General features: G+C 34.3%; 1 protein-coding gene across 5 annotated transcripts in view; it reads left to right on the top strand.

The window, feature by feature from the left end:
• The window catches only part of PPP1R12A (protein phosphatase 1 regulatory subunit 12A), a 114,447-nt gene that overhangs the window by 60,823 nt on the left and 36,971 nt on the right, over positions 1–16,653 (top strand). For 4 of the 5 annotated variants that reach the window (XM_021528063.3, XM_021528060.3, XM_077783540.1 and 1 more), the window contains exons 3-8: positions 2,639–2,757; positions 8,794–8,953; positions 10,730–10,874; positions 12,985–13,059; positions 13,538–13,626; positions 13,754–13,911. In XM_021528063.3, the coding sequence (XP_021383738.2) occupies positions 2,639–2,757; positions 8,794–8,953; positions 10,730–10,874; positions 12,985–13,059; positions 13,538–13,626; positions 13,754–13,911 (746 nt within the window). The remainder of the gene's footprint in view (positions 1–2,638; positions 2,758–8,793; positions 8,954–10,729; positions 10,875–12,984; positions 13,060–13,537; positions 13,627–13,753; positions 13,912–16,653) is intronic. The other variant, XM_021528061.3, reaches the window with a different exon arrangement.

The raw sequence follows: 16,653 nt of genomic DNA, 5'->3' as shown, positions 1-16,653 counted from the left end.
TCTTATGTGAACAGCAAAATCTTCTCATTCTTGGGATTATTCTGGTGCTGTCTTCTGATCAGTTATGCCCTACGAAGTCAGGGCATGATTTGCTTGGTCTTGTTTACCAAATCTGTTTTCTTTGTGTATGCGATGCAGAGTCAAGTTATCAACACATGGAGAATTATTCCTCTCCTTTCCATTGATAGCACTAAGTTTCTAGTGAAACCGTTGATTCTGTAGGTAGCAGGTTGACTTTATGTACCGTGTGAACCCTGTCATTGCTTTGCTGAAAATAGCTGTACTGTATGTTTAAAAATGCATAATACACTTTTACAGGACTAGGTAATCTGAATGATATGGAAAAGAGGACAAATGTAGATTTCACTATCCGGTAAAAAAAGTTTGCACATTAAAAGGTGTCTTTAAAATAGTTGGAATTTGAGTTACTTGGTTTATCATAAATAATGTTCTTTAAACAGTTTTCGTAAGGGGATAACTTACTTTTTGAGGGGGATAGCAGCAGAGAGGCCTAGTTGGAGTGGCTGAAGGAAGGCTGGGAGAAGTGTGTTCTCACTTCTTTGGCAAGGAGTGTGCTGCCTTTTGTCTTTGTTGTGTTTCTTCTATCCCTTTAAATCCTGTGAACTTGGAGCAAGTTCACCTATGCTTGCTTTGCTGACCCAGGAAAACCAAAGCCCTGTAAGCACTTGCAAAAGGAAAATCACATAACTGTACTTCTTCAAGCCTACTAATCCCCTAACATTGCTGATCTGATTTTGATCTTTAAGCAGCTTCATTTTGAAGTCTGCTTTAAAGGATCAATTAATTGTGAAGTTGTCCATCTATAGCAATAATAACTCTTTAAAATGCTATGCTAGCCTTTTATTAATTCCCTACAATTTTAATGCATTCCTTTTTTTATCGTATCTGGAAATTGTTGACCCAGTTGACCAAATACAACTGCTTTAATGAGATATGTATTTTCCTTACAGAAGTGGTTTAATTTTCTGCTAGAGGTATTATGTGGAAATACATTAAATTTTTTTTCCTGTCTATATTAAAATGTAAACATTGAAAGAACATTTAACATTCGCTTGGATTTTTTAATAAAGATATATCTGTAAGTAGTTGACTTTATTTTGACTTTGTAAAAGAGTTCATTTCCGCAGTGCTGTTCTTGCCTGTTTAGCAAATGCCTGCATAGCAATTACCTGATCTGTGACCTGGGGAGCTGTTTCACTGTTAATACAACTAGTATTGTTGAGAAATACTGTTCCTCTGTATTAATTTTTCATTCCTGCAGAAGTTCAATCTCTTAAAAGGTGGGAGGTCAGAGTTAAAGCACTCTTTCAAGAACAACAGTATAAAACCAACATGATATACCAGCATCAAAGCTGTTAGTAGTAACTGATAATGTATATGTCAGGAGATAATAGTTGCATTTCTGGGAGCTAGTTTTCATTTTGTGGTCTACTAGTTCTTACCACTTCTTGATATAATTACAGGGATTTAATAACAAGTACTAGTTAAGTCATACATTAAAAAATACAGATATATTAGAGTATTTGATTCTGAGTTATTGGTTAAAGATTCCAGCTGTCTAGGATGATAATTAATTGGCAGAAGTTAAGGCAGCAATAAAGCATTTGTATTATTGTTGGATTTTGTGATTGTCTCCTGCATAATTAGTCATTCTGTAATAGTGAAGGTAGGAAAGCACTCTATTTTGTACACCTGTTACGACAGATGATTGATTCTTCAGTATGTCCTGATATTTTTTTTCCTCAAATATATGGAATATATTAATTAAGCTGTGCAAGACAGGAGGTGTGTTTGCAGCTTTTTGTTTGTCTTGACTCCTGTCATGGCTCAAAGTATTGCATTTTTTAGGTAAATGGAAATATTATGGTCAGAAGCTGCAAGACTCTATTGATCAATTTTAATTGTTCATTAACTGTAGCTTGTCAGTAACTTCTTAGGTTTATGGTTTCGTACTGTTAAATAATATAATACTTTAGTGACCTACTGTTGGAATTGATCCTTTGATGTAATTGGAAATTGAGAATTTGGGGTTCTTGGCTCCTGAGACAGTAACATAATAAATAAGAAAACATAATGGGATTGAAATGTGTAAAATACTGTTTTCTTTCTCCCTCTTGCTTCTTCCCCACCAAAACTGACCTTATGAGTACTTAGAAGGAGATGTAGTTTTGTTTTTATTGACTTTAAGAAGCTGCTGAAGAGATCGTGAGTCATCATTTTGGCAAATTGTACATGCCACTGACTTACAGGAAAAGTGGCTTAATAAGAGGAGGTCACAGGAATTAGTGGTTCCATCCCTGTTCACCGTGTCATCACTTTTGGTCATTATCTAGCCATTTTCCTCTTTCAGTTCTTTCAGGTATGAATGAACATGTCAGGAGTCTTTTTGGCAAGCTAGCACCAGAAGGCTATTTGTATCAATGGGTATTAGGATGAAGAGACATGGGTATTCACAGGTTGCAGTCACAAGGGTTTGTACTTAAATCAAATATCAATGTTTCTATTAATTCTGTGTCTGCATATTATATTTTAGTGGCTGATACATTAGTTTGTGGTTTTTTTTTAGCATCAGCTTTGCTGTGTTATTTACAGGCTTTCTTTCTTTGTCTATTGACAGGTATTTAATTAGTCAAGGAGCACATGTAGGAGCTGTAAATAGTGAAGGAGACACTCCATTAGATATTGCTGAAGAAGAGGCAATGGAAGAGCTGCTTCAGAATGAAGTAAATAGACAAGGTAATACAGAAGGGTGGTTGTATTTATGGACACTAAATGTATTTTTGAAAACTTGGGCTAAATTGTGGCTGTTGAAGTATATTTATTTTCTTAAGATAGTTGGTCAGTATAGAATGTAGAGTGTTTAAGTGTCTATCTCTTAAATCAGATTTACATAATTTAACAGTAAACTAGTAATTGTTTCAGGCTTTGCCCAGTTTTAATTTATATGCTTAAACTCATTTAATGCCCAAAGCAATTGGTGAAAAGAAACTGGAAGACAAGATCTGTAGGGAAATAAGAGATACCTGCTGATACACAGAAGTAGACAGTGGATTTGCAAAGGCTTTGATTCAGTTAATTGGTAGTGTTAACAGAAATTTGATTAGCACTTTTTATAGTTAACACACAATGAACATCAGATTAAGACAGTTGTGTGTATTTTTTGTCTGTATTACCATTTCTCTATTTTAATTAGTTGTTCTCTTTTTTAACAGTACTGTCAGTCTTGCTTGAGAGTTGCTTCTGGAATGCACCTCAGCCTAGATTTTTTAAGGTTGTTCTTGAAATACTTGGCTTTACTGATGTGTGATACTAAATGACCGCAGTAGCTCTTTATGAAATTGGAATTCTTTGGGGAATTAACTCCTCCAGAATCTCTCTTTTTTATGTTAGTGCTTTTTTAAAAAGAAATATTTTATTATATGGAATTTTACATACATTTTTATAATGCAGAGATTCAACATCACTAATTACAACACTAATTTTTATTCTTTTGGAAGTTTAGTTAAATTATTTTGAACAACCCAGTTGTAAAATTAGCATAATGCCACAGCACTGAAAATTTCAGTGAGGTTTACATATTTCACAATTGAAGCTTACTGTAAACTGTCTACAGTACTATCTTTATAAATGTGAGAAGAAGGTATGTGTTCCCACAATGTAGGTATTAGCTTCTAAGGTTATTTTAAAATACTAAAGTTGGTATGGACAACCTACTTTCCTTCCTCTTGCATTTTTATGGCAGTTGATTTGCTTGCTTGTTTCATGGAAGCAGGGAAGAAGCTATGCGTTATCCCTCCTTCTAAATTTGTGTTTGAAGACATAGGAACTAAGGGCTTTTATATGCAGAGATAAAATCAAAGGAAGTATTTCATGATTGAGGATGAGAATGGAATAGAAAGAATATGAGTCTGGATGGGAACTTACAGTGCATCTTACTAAATCATGAGATAGTCGTCTCAGCAATAATGTTTTAATTATGTACCTTTGATGGCATCCTGGCTTGCATGTAGATATTACATAAATTTGTATATTAATGTTACATTTAAAAGGGATTATTTAGTCATTATCAGAATCACTTAAAAAGTGTGTAATTGTGTGTGTTGTGGCTAGAGAAGTTACTAGCTCTAAAATAGGAACCTAATTGTTTCTCTTAATGTGCAGTTAACAGTGAGGCATTGTGACAGTTTTATGTTCGGCTATACATATAGCTGAATATAATTATCCCTCTAGCAGTAAGATAATTTGTATTTCTTCCATATGAAATATTCCTTCATATCAAATAAAGCATTGCCACAATTTTGATAATGCAAACTAACAGTGGGGTCTGTGGAATGATCAGCCCTGCCTCAGTGTTAAGGATAATGGAAGACCAGCCTATTTATTTTGAAAATAAACAAGCCTAGGTGACAAAATAGCCTATCTCTGTGTAGATAAAATATGCAGTGTGAAAATGAAGTAGGCATTTTCCATAACATTTTTGCCTCGAAACCCTTACATGTATTTATTCCTACATTCACTGTAGTTTCATTTTTGTGTTGCAGCGTTAATGCTGTAAATTTGGCTTCCTTCATAATTCGCAGTTGTCAGAGTTGTTTGGTAGCAAAAAATTGCTTGGAAAGATTGGTCAAGTTCATTGTAATTTAGATTTAAGTGATGATACTTGATGTTTGTTCCTGTTAGGAATCCAAGAAGAATCACTTGTTATGTTTCCTTTTTTGCAGCTTTTGCAGGCCTTATGTCTTTATAGGAAATGTCAAAACAGACTACTCAGCTACTCAGCATTCTGTTAATCATCAATTTGTGCTTATGCCCAATTTTTGGCAGCTATCATGCTGTATTTTAAGGACATGTCTTATTACAGGAGAAAATGTGGAAGTCTCTAGAGACACTAAATGCACAAAAAATAAATCATAGAATACAATGCAGGCTTAATAAAATGAAGTATCTACAATGCTTCCTCGTCCTATTTTAGTTTTCAGGCTCCAAGGTCTGATCTGACTAGTGAGGAGATGGTCACTGATCCAAAATAATCTTCTTGTTATTCAAGTTCTATTGTATTGAGTGTTGGCCGTTAAAGAATAAAGATTTCTAGTATTATTATCCAGTATCTGTTTTTCTTTAGTCATTCTGATCCCCACATGCTGCACCTCTAAATTGCACCAAGGGCCAGGTGCCTTTTCGTGTGTCCTCTTGTATCGTGCTGAGCAAATAGCTTGACTTGACATAATGGACTGTGCAGGAATTGTGAACTAAGAGAATAGGTATCCTGTAATTGAAGCTATACCACTGATAGGAAAATATTTTTCTACCCTAATCTTCAGTGGCGAATTATTGGCTTAATTATTTTTTAAACTTAAAACCTACCTTTGTTTTGTAATTTGTGAGTGGGTAAATTACATGCTCAAGTAAGGTATAAAGGTTTTTTGACCCAGTTACAAACACTTCACAGATAACAAAATCAGGTGTTTTATGGAAATTATCCAGACTAATGCTGAACAGCTGCTCTGTTTGCACTCTATATGGTTAAACTGTTTTGTGTGTTATAAAAAACCCTTTATCAAGGACTTGTTGCTCCTCCATATGACTAGTATCTTTTGCATTGGTCAGTCCCATGTATATCTGGGGGCCACTGCATTTCTTAGAATAATTTGGCTTCATCAAAAATACTGTTTAGTTTCTCATTGTGACCTGTCGTGTTTCTACTCTGCAGTGTTTCAACACTGAGTTGTGGAAGTTATTTTTTATCAGTAAAGTTTTCATTTGCACTGCTGAAAACCAGCAGACTTGAAAGAGATGTGGCTTTAGTCTTGGCCAGCCATGGCCATTTTTAAGCGTTTTCTCTCCTCAGGGCTTGAGTGGGGTTACGTATAATGGTTTGAAGTGACTTTTTTAGCTGTTGATCATCAGATGTCCTCTTAAAATTATTTTTAACTGCTTAAGCAGTTATTTTGAATTATGGGAAACATTCTCAGGAGGTGAGTTAGTGGAGAGAGGTAATGTGAGGTGAACCAGGGGTTTAGTGGGGTAGCTATTTCTTCAGTAACTACCAGAGTGGTCACTCCTCCTGTTCCAAGGAGAAACACATGTTCTTCATTCTTAATTATAGGTAACGTAAAAAGACTCTCCCAGATGTATTGCTTAACTCAGATTTGTTTATGTGGATAAAATGCGAACTATTACATTTGTATATAAACATTCACTTCATGAAGTAAAAAGTAGGTTGATCTTTCCTGCAGTATCTATAAAACATGCCTTTATATGGCTGAGTTGTCCTGAAACAATGATTCAGCAGTTAAATTTATGCTGAATTTTCATTAAATTCTCACTGAATGGTACACTGTTTTCAGACCTGTTTGGGGCTGTTGAGTAACACTTGTTGATCAGAAAAAAGTAGAAGCATTTAGCAACGAATTATTAATAAGTTGTTAGGCTGCCAGAAGTGTTAAGCGTACTGGTGGTGTGACCGAGTGCTCTGGCTGAGGCTGAGCAGGGAGGCAGCGCATTGCCATCTATGGGCCGTCGGGAGAAAGGGTTGCAAACAGATGATGTGCATTTTCTTTTCCACTGGTCTGGACAACAAAAGGAAAGAGATAGGCCCATACAAGGTATAATAAAGGCTGTTTACATTCCGTTTTCTGTAGTTAATAATGGGAATTGTATTTATTTTAGAGCACAGCTTTTTTCTGTGCCACAAAGTTTAATTCCCATTTTCACGCCAATTATTAATGTAGAATCTTTTATTTAGATTGGCAAGATTCTGGTACTTTCTTCTGTTGAAATACGATCTGAAATTTACGGTCTTGTAAAATAATGTATTGATACAGCCATTACTCCTCTGCAACCATTATATTTTGTTTGGGCTTCAGAAATGCAATAGTTTGTTACAGTAATGAAAGTCTATATTGAGTATTAGTATTAGCAATGCAAAAGCATTGCTATTATGAGATAATAACCTGGGTCCTTAGGCCTGTCAGGAAAGTAAGCTTAGATGTGACCCATTAGAAGCTCAAAAGATCAGGGTCTCTAATGAGTTTTTTCTCTGTTCTTCCTTTATACAAAAGTGCCTCAGAACAAACAGCTATGTAAATGACAGTTTTACACTGATAGGAATTTTTTCAGATTCTTCAGGTGGAGAAGGTTACTCATGCTGATAAGGGGATTCACAGTTGGACTTTGAGCATGCAAAAAGGGAATGGACATAAATGTGACGTAAGAGATGATCAAACATACACTATTTATTTATATAGTAGTATTTTGCAGGCAGCACTGATGTGTAAATGACTGTATTCTAGAATATTGCCCAAGGATCTGCTGATCACTGCTGTGTCATTCAGAAAGGTGAGCAGATGCTCAGGCCCATGAAGTTAGTAGTTCAGATATCAGTATGTAGGAGCTTCCTGAGGAATATGTGACTATCAGTGTATTATTGATTTAGAGTTCTTGGTCTTCACTCTTCATATTTGTCATACTTGGAAAGTTTTTCAGCTTTTTCCTCTGCTGAGTCCTTCAACAGCCTTGTATGTCTTCCTGCATCTTGGAGAGTCAACATCCAGATTATAGTTTTTCATCAGTTTCTGATAAAAAGTAATTCTATTCATTTTTTTACCTAAATTGTCAAGATTAGAATTGTTCTGCTGGGCAATTAATTGAATGAATCTACGAGTTCGTTCAAGTCCTCAGAACACTGACTGTTTAACTTGCTTCAATTACTTTATGGTACTTAGTGAAGTTTTATCTTTTGATTGTCTTTAGCATAAAGTTTTACAGTATATATCTCTCAAGTACCTGCGTACCAATGTGTAAGATTAGAGAAATCACATACATAAAAACATTTTGTTGATGGTTAGGCCACGATTTTCTGATAGAGGTCAACCAGGATACAGTTTGTGCTCTTGATGATCAGAGTTTCTAAATTGCTTTTCTTTATGAGTTGTCACCATTCAGCCATCACAGATAGAATTATGCTCATGCGCAGTTCTTTTCAAGATTTCTTTCCTGCTATGTTTTTAAGTAGTATTTACAAAAATGCTTGAAAATAATGTGTTTGTATTACCCATTCAGGGTCTAGAATTTATTCCCATTTGTTTAACCTGATGCATATACTTGTAGGTATTATGATGGTGAACTGTGTTTCTCCCTTTCCATCAGCATATAATTTTTTCGTGAGACATACTGCAAAAAGTTTTCAGTGTTCTGGATTTTTTTTTAGTAGAGCTATGAAGTGCAATATCCAAAGTGTTGTCTATTTGTGTATAAGGTTTGTGATTAATTCTTTAGACAGTATAAAAGGTATAGCTCCATCTTGTCATTAGTTTAAGAAGCAAGATTGTTTCTCTTCCCATACTTCAGCTGTTTTTTACTGTATACAGATACCTCAACACAAACTTATTTTTTGGTGCTTAGAAAATTAAAACAGAATTTTTCTCTTTTTTTTAACACATCACTTCAGTGGTTATTAGTGTGATGGTAGACATAGAAGAGTTTTAGTAGATTGATTATTATTATTATTTATATAGTACTTTGTCCACCTAGACCCTCCTTTCGTTATAAAAGGCATTATGCAAGTTGTCTTACAATATTGGATGTTTCTATAACCTTGGAATTCATCTTCAAAAAAATATTCATACCCAACTCTGAACATTATTCATATTTATATTTTTTTACCGTATCATATAAATGTGACATCAAATTTGTTATATAAATGAATTGTAGTATTTGAACTAAAATACTTTGTGTCTTCTCTTCCTTTCTCCCCCTCTCTGTCTGAATTAGGGGTTGATATAGAATCAGCTCGAAAAGAAGAAGAACGAATAATGCTAAGAGATGCAAGACAGTGGCTCAACAGTGGCCATATAAATGATGTCAGGCATGCAAAATCGGGTGGTACAGCACTTCATGTGGCTGCTGCCAAGGGCTATACAGAAGTCTTAAAGTAAGTGTGGTTTAACTTCTTTATATTTTATTGTCTTGATGTAATGCTGCTTGGAATTGGGCACTTCTAACTTTTAGAGAGTGTATCTTGAAAATCCCAGTCTCTCTAGAACAAGCTATTCTCAAAGCTTGATTTTATGTTTTCAAGCACTCATAAATCATGATGTGGTTAGCTTTCTATTCTAAGTCATTCAAAATATGAATACAGTATATTTGTCGAGCCTAAATACTTATTGTAAAAGAAGAAAGTTGATTAAAAACTTGCCCTGTTTCTAAAGGCAGCTATGTAAACAAGCTTAAGTTTTTATAATGCCAGTTAGCATCCTGGTTGGTGCATATTTTCAGGACACCATATACATTTCCGTAAATAAAGTAGAGTTTGTAATTCAGGCTAAACATTTTTACACTTGAAAACCAGATAATTTAACTTTGTGTTTTGATTATGTTTTTAAGTCATGACTCTTGAAATCTTCCCTGGAAAGCTTTAGGCTTCAGATGTCCCCTAATTCACAGCTTTTCATAATGTAATATCAATGCATATCGTAACATATTTAATTTCTTTTTCATCAAAGCTCCACTTTTATTGTAGTAAAGCATAGTTAGTAATACATTGCTTTAACGTGGTTGTAAATTTATTTGCCTGCTTTAGCAAAGCTAAGAGATCTTACAAACTGTAGCATGAGTGAAAATGAGCACACATCTTGACTGTGAGTATTGGTGCCTTTAAAGTCTGCAGAGCAATTTATTGAGTGGGAGTTCTGTTTCAAAAAACCCTGATGCTTCAACATGATGAAGACAAACTATTCCATTGAAAAAGAGGAATTTTTGTTTTAGAGTAGCAGGTGTCTATAAGAGAGTTGTATCTATAACTGTTTGGGTGTTTTTTTAGCTCCCTCAGTTATTGTAGTTTTTGTGGTCCAGTCTGTATATTGCTCCTAGGAGAGGCAAAACCTATGTGCAGTCAATTTTTATGATTACTTGAAATTATCAAAAATATGTGCTCTGTATTGGATGCAAGATTGCAAGATCTGCAGCTCAGCATGTGTGAAGGTTGACTCATTGGAGGATATTACTATAAGTAAGCTCTTTAGAAACGGAATTTTTTGAAAAGATTGTTCTTAATTGATTTTTAACAATTATGGACAGTGGTTCAGACAGCTCTTAGCTCTTTACATAATATTACTTGTTAGGTTAAGTGTCCTTTGTCACTGTGATGCTCCCTGAGAACCGTGATGAATGTGAGTGTTGAATGAAGGCAGAACAGTTGTCTCTTTAAGGAGCTCTGCTCCCTCTCAGAGAACAGTTGAAGCATGTAAACACTAGACTTTTTGCAAAAAGTTAACGACAGGAAGTGAAAGTTTCAATAAGCTAATTTTAGAATGGAAGGAGTTTTTAATAGTTTACTAATAAGAACACAGTATCTAACAATTTTTTACATTTTACTACTTTTCCTTAAAAAGCCTTTTGCCTATTACTGCATGTACAGAGAGAATATCTAACTGTAAAAGCAATGGTCTTTGGAGAGGAAGTGAATAGAGAAGAAAATGGAAAACACTGTTTTTTTGAATTTTCCTTAAGATATGTATACACACCTGCTAAACAATGAAAAGGCAGATGTTTCTGTGAGAAGTAAAATTAATCAATTGTCAGTAGCCCAACTAAAATATCTTTGAGAAAAGAGAAGAAAGTTATTACCATAGAGCAGTTCTAAAATTTTAATGAAAATTTATTTATGCATGTCAGCAGTGTCAAGATCTATTTATTTTAATTTCTTCAGGCTTTTAATACAGGCTCACTACGATGTAAATATTAAAGATTATGATGGCTGGACACCACTTCATGCTGCTGCACACTGGGGTAAAGAAGAAGCATGTCGCATTTTAGTGGAAAACCTATGTGATATGGAGGCTGTCAACAAAGTGGTAGGATTTTTATGTAATCCTTGTCAAGATACAAAGTTCTGGTCTCTAAAGTGACTTTAGAAGCCAGGGTAAGAAAAGTGATGATAAACTGCTGTTTACTGTACATGGAGCTTTATATAATGCATGTGTTGTCAAAACAGCATGGTTGTGTTCAGAACTAAATTCTCTGATTGTCTAAATTATTTTCCGGACCAACTTTATGCTTAGTTCTGTATTAAATGATCCATTCACTCTTTGACATGAAAATTCATAATTGAAAGAGTTTGTTGGCATTTCAGAAGTACAGAATTAGTGACTTGGTAGATTTAGGCTTTCATTTGATTGCTGAAGGTAATGATGATAGCTTTAGGTAGTGTTTTAAATCTTTGTGTTGGTATATTGAAGAGTTGTCACTATATTATGCTGATTTGGGTGTGGTGGAAGAAACTCTGGACCCCCTGGACATAACCGGAATGCTTTCTAAGCTCTATTTCTTTGACTTTTATGCAATGGCCTGTGTAGCTTGCTGATCTTGCTCCCAATAGACACAAATATGTTCATGAGTTCACATAGCCATCAAAAGGATCCAAACCTTTTCATTCAGCCATGTAAGTGCTCTCATTCTTCTCTTCATAGTGTGTTTTACAGATAGATTCTGGTCTGCTTCCAATTTATGTGTTAGATTTTTTTACTGGGGTTGTGAAAATGTAGACATTATACACTAGAGAGCACTCTCATAAAAGTACGTTCAAATCCACTGGACAAGAATAAGGAAAAAGGAGGCATAGAGACATATCAGGGTTTTGAGGTTTTTTTGTATATGGATTCGTCTCTGCAAGCTAGGAAAGATTGCCTGTTTTTAAGTAAAGTCTGTTTTTTGCTTTTGGAGAAACGAGAGTTGAAAACTCTGGACTCAGAGAACTCAGCCATTATTGTTTAGGCACATTACTTCAGCTATCAACTGTTGCAGAGTTGGGTTTGAGATGTAACCTTCCAACTGCAACAGTTTTCTGCAAAGTGGCGTTTTGTGGTCATAGTAGGTCTAACTACCAAGTACTAGCTACCTGAATAGAAGGCCATATTAAAAACTGTAGTTATAATGCAAATACAAATTTGTGACAGTCATTCACGTGGCAGAAGACCTCAAGCTGTTTTGGCTAATGCTTGTTGAAAGGTGCACATGCTTCTGTCGTATGATCAGAAATAGTGGTTTAAAGTTTCATCCTTTCTAACTAGATAAGATAGTCTTCACAGTGTAATTAGGAATAAGTTTGCCTTTAGTTAACATTTTGAGAAACTGAAATAAGCACAGACAAACTGGAACACCTTTCATTATTTTTATAAGCTGCTGTGGACACTTTTAAATGACAGCTCTGTTTTTATTACTGGTTATTGTACAGAAATATTTCCTAATTTGATCTTGTCATGGTCCCTCCAGCATCTCAGTAAGCCCACCCAGCATGTTGATGCAGCTTCATTTATGCCAGTAAATATACAACTTTGCCTAGATTCCAGCCTTCAAGTATATGTCCCATGGAAATCACCCTGAGGAGAAATAGCAAGTGGTTTTAGCAGATCTTTTATAAAATAGAATGTAAATTGTAAAATACAGTTTTGCTGTAAAATGTGAACGCATGACTGCTTAAATTTAGTGCAACTCCCTTAAATCATTAAAACTTCAAAAATCAAGCTATATGTGATAGTCTAAGATGGGCAGGATACTGAACTGTTCAGATCCATCCATTCAACTGTCATTGTGAACATTGTTTGGCACTAATACTGTGAGATTTTATTCATCAATCTACTTTTCATTCATGGTGTTCTTTTTTTCCTTTAAATGACAGTAAAATTTTGTCATGTCTTAATAACTTAAAAATGTGTTTACTCATCAGGTATAAATGTTTTTGTTTGAATTTCCCCCTGCCCCCCCACCCCAAAAAAAAGGAATATTGCAAAATTGTTTTCTAGTACTGACAGACTAACAGTTTGCAGTAGAGCTTGATTCATATTTTCCAATTTCTCTCTAAATGTTCTCCTTAACCTGCATCATCATGTGATGAGAAGACATTGTAGTCTGATACATTTAAAGTCTGTTGTACAATTATGGTGTTTTACTTATTCCCTTCTCCAGGGTCAGACAGCGTTTGATGTGGCAGATGAAGATATTCTAGGATATTTAGAAGAGTTACAAAAGAAGCAGAATCTGGTAGGCCTTGTGCATATATATATATGTATATATGTGTATATATATATATATATATATATATATATATATGTATGTATATGTATGTATGTTGCATTTTAATATACATATGATTATGGTATCCAGCTCAGGACAGGATATAAATTAAAAACAAAATTCTGAATTCAGGGCTTCAATTCAGGTGATGCCACAGTGATCTCCAAATGTCTTATATGCCCCTACTTGGCCACCTGTGGCCAAAAAAGCTTTGGAAGAAAAAGGCAATCTACAACTTGTCATGTCCAGTGGGCATTTTATGATCTGAGGTATCAACAATGAGCATCTTACTTGGAATAACAGTTTCTATGATTTTTAGAGCTTCATTCCTTGAAAGTTTTTATGCATTCTAGTGTTTGTAGTATTTAGAGATTCCCCTCCATTTGTTATTTTATCACACTGGTGCTATTCTAAGAATTAAACTGCATCATTCTCTGTTTTGAAGCTTCATAGTGAAAAACGTGAAAAGAAATCTCCCCTAATTGAATCCACAGCCAACATGGATAATAATCAGACACAGAAAACATTTAAAAAGTAAGTAAAAATAAAAAAAAAGATAAAGTCTTTAAAAAGATTACTTTACAAGCTGTCACGAAGTCTTACTTAACAGGCTTTATAAATTTTTCGGTACTTTAATAAATACTTCTCTTTACAAACACAGTAAGGAGACACTGATTATGGAGCAAGAAAAGAATGCCTCCAGTATAGAGTCTCTGGAGCAAGAGAAAGCAGATGAAGAAGAAGAAGGAAAGAAGGATGAATCCAGTTGTTCTAGTGAAGAGGAAGAAGATGATGACTCAGAATCTGAAGCAGAGACGGGTATATTTTTGGAGCATTCCATTTCATTAAATATTTACTTTATAAATGTACATGTTTAAGATCACATGATACAGAGTTAAGTATTTTACATTTCACTTATTCCTCTGTATTTTACTAAGTTTCCAGTTATTTTAAAGTAAGCTTATATATGTCTAAAGTTGAGTCATAACAGATATATCAAATGGATGTCTTTACTGGTTGCTACTTAGGTTAAAGCTATTAGCCAGCTTACTTGACTGGCTGCTTAACCAATAGATGTTGCTAATTAGATAGATAGAACAATATAAGCCTGAAGTAACATGTCAGAAATACTAAAAAATTCAGATGATCAAATTAGAGAGGAAAACTTTGAAGCAGTATTTGCTGGTGGAACTAGTACAGAGATTGTATCAGCAGAAGTGCAAATATTCTCATGTGTTCTTGAGAGAATGAAGTAATTACCAATTAATCTGGCTCAAGTATTTATAAAGTAGTAGTACATATAATTTCAGTGTGTACTGAAAAAAACTTTAAAATGTATTATTTTAATGTTGCCTGTTATTTCATATATAACTTCAAGAGAAAAGTTATTTGAAAAGTTTTGCATTGTATACACATTACTCTCTATTTTTCTCTTCAGAAATGGAATTAGTGGGTTGTTTTTTTCTTGAACAATTATCAGAGTAGCAAGTACTGATAAAAGAGCAACATCATGTATTTTCCTTTCAAACCAGAGAATAACTATCTGACAATAAGTGTTTAAAGAATAAGTTTAAAGAATATTAGAATTGCAATGCAGCAGTACAATACTTAGACATGGAATTCATTAGAAACAGCTTGTTAATATGTTATGCATAAACTTTTAAAAATAACTGGGTTTGGTGAGCTGTTGGTTTTCATTTTAATACATTCTAATTTCTTCACCTGAAAAGATAAGACTAAATATGTATTTTAGAGCTAATAATCTGCCGTAAGCATTTAATGTAGGTAGAAGTAAAAATAATTTGCAAAACCAAACTTTCTATTATGGTTTAATTTTTTATTTTTTTTTTTTGTAGTTTGAAATAATCTAGCATTTCAGTATTAAGCTGAAAAAGCGTCTGGCAGACTTTTTAATTACTTTTTTACCTTGGTGTACTTAAATCCATTATTTACTGAGCTTTGCTAAACTCAAACTACTTATAATATATAACATGTAGTAATTTCTCTGTCACTGAGCTGACTATAATGTCTGCTGAACTTTATGACTCTGGTAACTGTGTTCTCTTCATTGCCAGTAGTTTGTGCCAGGAAAATTTGACTGTGACACAAGAATTAATTTATGTAAACTTTGAGGGTTTTAATCTCAACAAGGCTTTATCATACTTTATTTGGCAAGATAGACTTGAAGCTTTTCCCTGTAGAGCTACATCTCTTAAGTTCTAAGATTTTACTTTCCGTTTTTTTTTACCATTATTCAGCTTAAGGTAGTGAAATATTTTTCTAGTGAAAAATATTATTGTTATAAGGATCGTTCTGGTTGTGAAATATTTTAACAGTGTTCAGTATTCTGAAATACTGGAAATGATGACTTTGAATCTTTCGGGATAATTAAAATGTTTTCCTATGTTTTTGTTTCATTGGTTGCATGAGAATATAGTTTAAATATAAATACACTTCTATCTGTGAGACCATGAAGGGAAACATGAATATGAAAGTAGCATATTGGAAAGGACAGGGAAACAAGATAAAAAATAAAATTTTCATCAGTTCATGTTTTGCAACTTACTTTTTTTGACATACTCTAATTTTCTTTTAATTAGTCCATATCGGCTCAGTCACGCATACAAGTGTGTTCTTGCTGCTCTAGAAAAAAATTCAGAAACCAGTTGTGAAAAATCCATTTTTCTCCTTCCATACTTTCACTCCTGATAACTTTTTCTGATGCCTTGAGATGTCACCTAGAGCAGAGGCTGGACAGTGTTACAGGAATAAAGTAGGTACTTATTAAAAGGCCTTCCAAGGATACACCTTGGGCAGTACAAGAGCCCAGCCAAGCCTACACCCAAGATGGACGACAGGTCACGAATTTTTAGACTTTTATAACTTTTGGTCCATTTACATATTCGTGTCAATTGTCCAATTACAGCTTCAGTTTATGAAGTCCCATCCACCCAGATTGCTCACCTCAATTCTCTGTTGTTTATAACTTTTGGGGCTGAAGCTGCAATGGTGTTCTTGGTTCTTAGGCTGGAAAAGGATTGTTTTGTCTGACTAAACTTTGAGGAGAAGGTGCTGATACTTTATATGAAGTTCAGAGTTATATCCTCATGCAGTACAGAACCTGGAAAACTGAAATCTAAAGCTTAAGGAATAATTTCTGTGTATTTTAAAGATATATTACTTACAAATTTTTATCAGATCTGCCTGTGTATCATCTCAAATCATACCGTCAGTCCACATTGCCTTGTTCAGCTTTTTGTCACCTAGAATTTCACCACCATTTTTTTTTTTCTCTTGTGTTTATAAAGAACTTCCCATACAGGGCTGTTGATCGTGTAAGCTATTTATATTTGTATTTATTTTGTATAATACCATGAGTTACACACTGCATGAAAACCTATACTTTCTAACTTAATTGCTCCTAGGCTGTATGGGTCACATAGATGGAAAGATGTGTCTATAGTAAGGCCAAAACCAGTGGGGATTGAACTCCATGTTGCTTCATATTGCACTAATAGATAGGAGGCAACATCCAAGCCCAAGCAATGTGCAGTTCGAATA

This window comes from Lonchura striata, chromosome 5, assembly GCF_046129695.1.
Source record: "Lonchura striata isolate bLonStr1 chromosome 5, bLonStr1.mat, whole genome shotgun sequence".
Lineage (NCBI taxonomy): Eukaryota > Metazoa > Chordata > Aves > Passeriformes > Estrildidae > Lonchura > Lonchura striata.
Note: the sequence above shows the minus strand (reverse complement) of the source record. Positions and strands in the feature narration are given on the sequence as shown.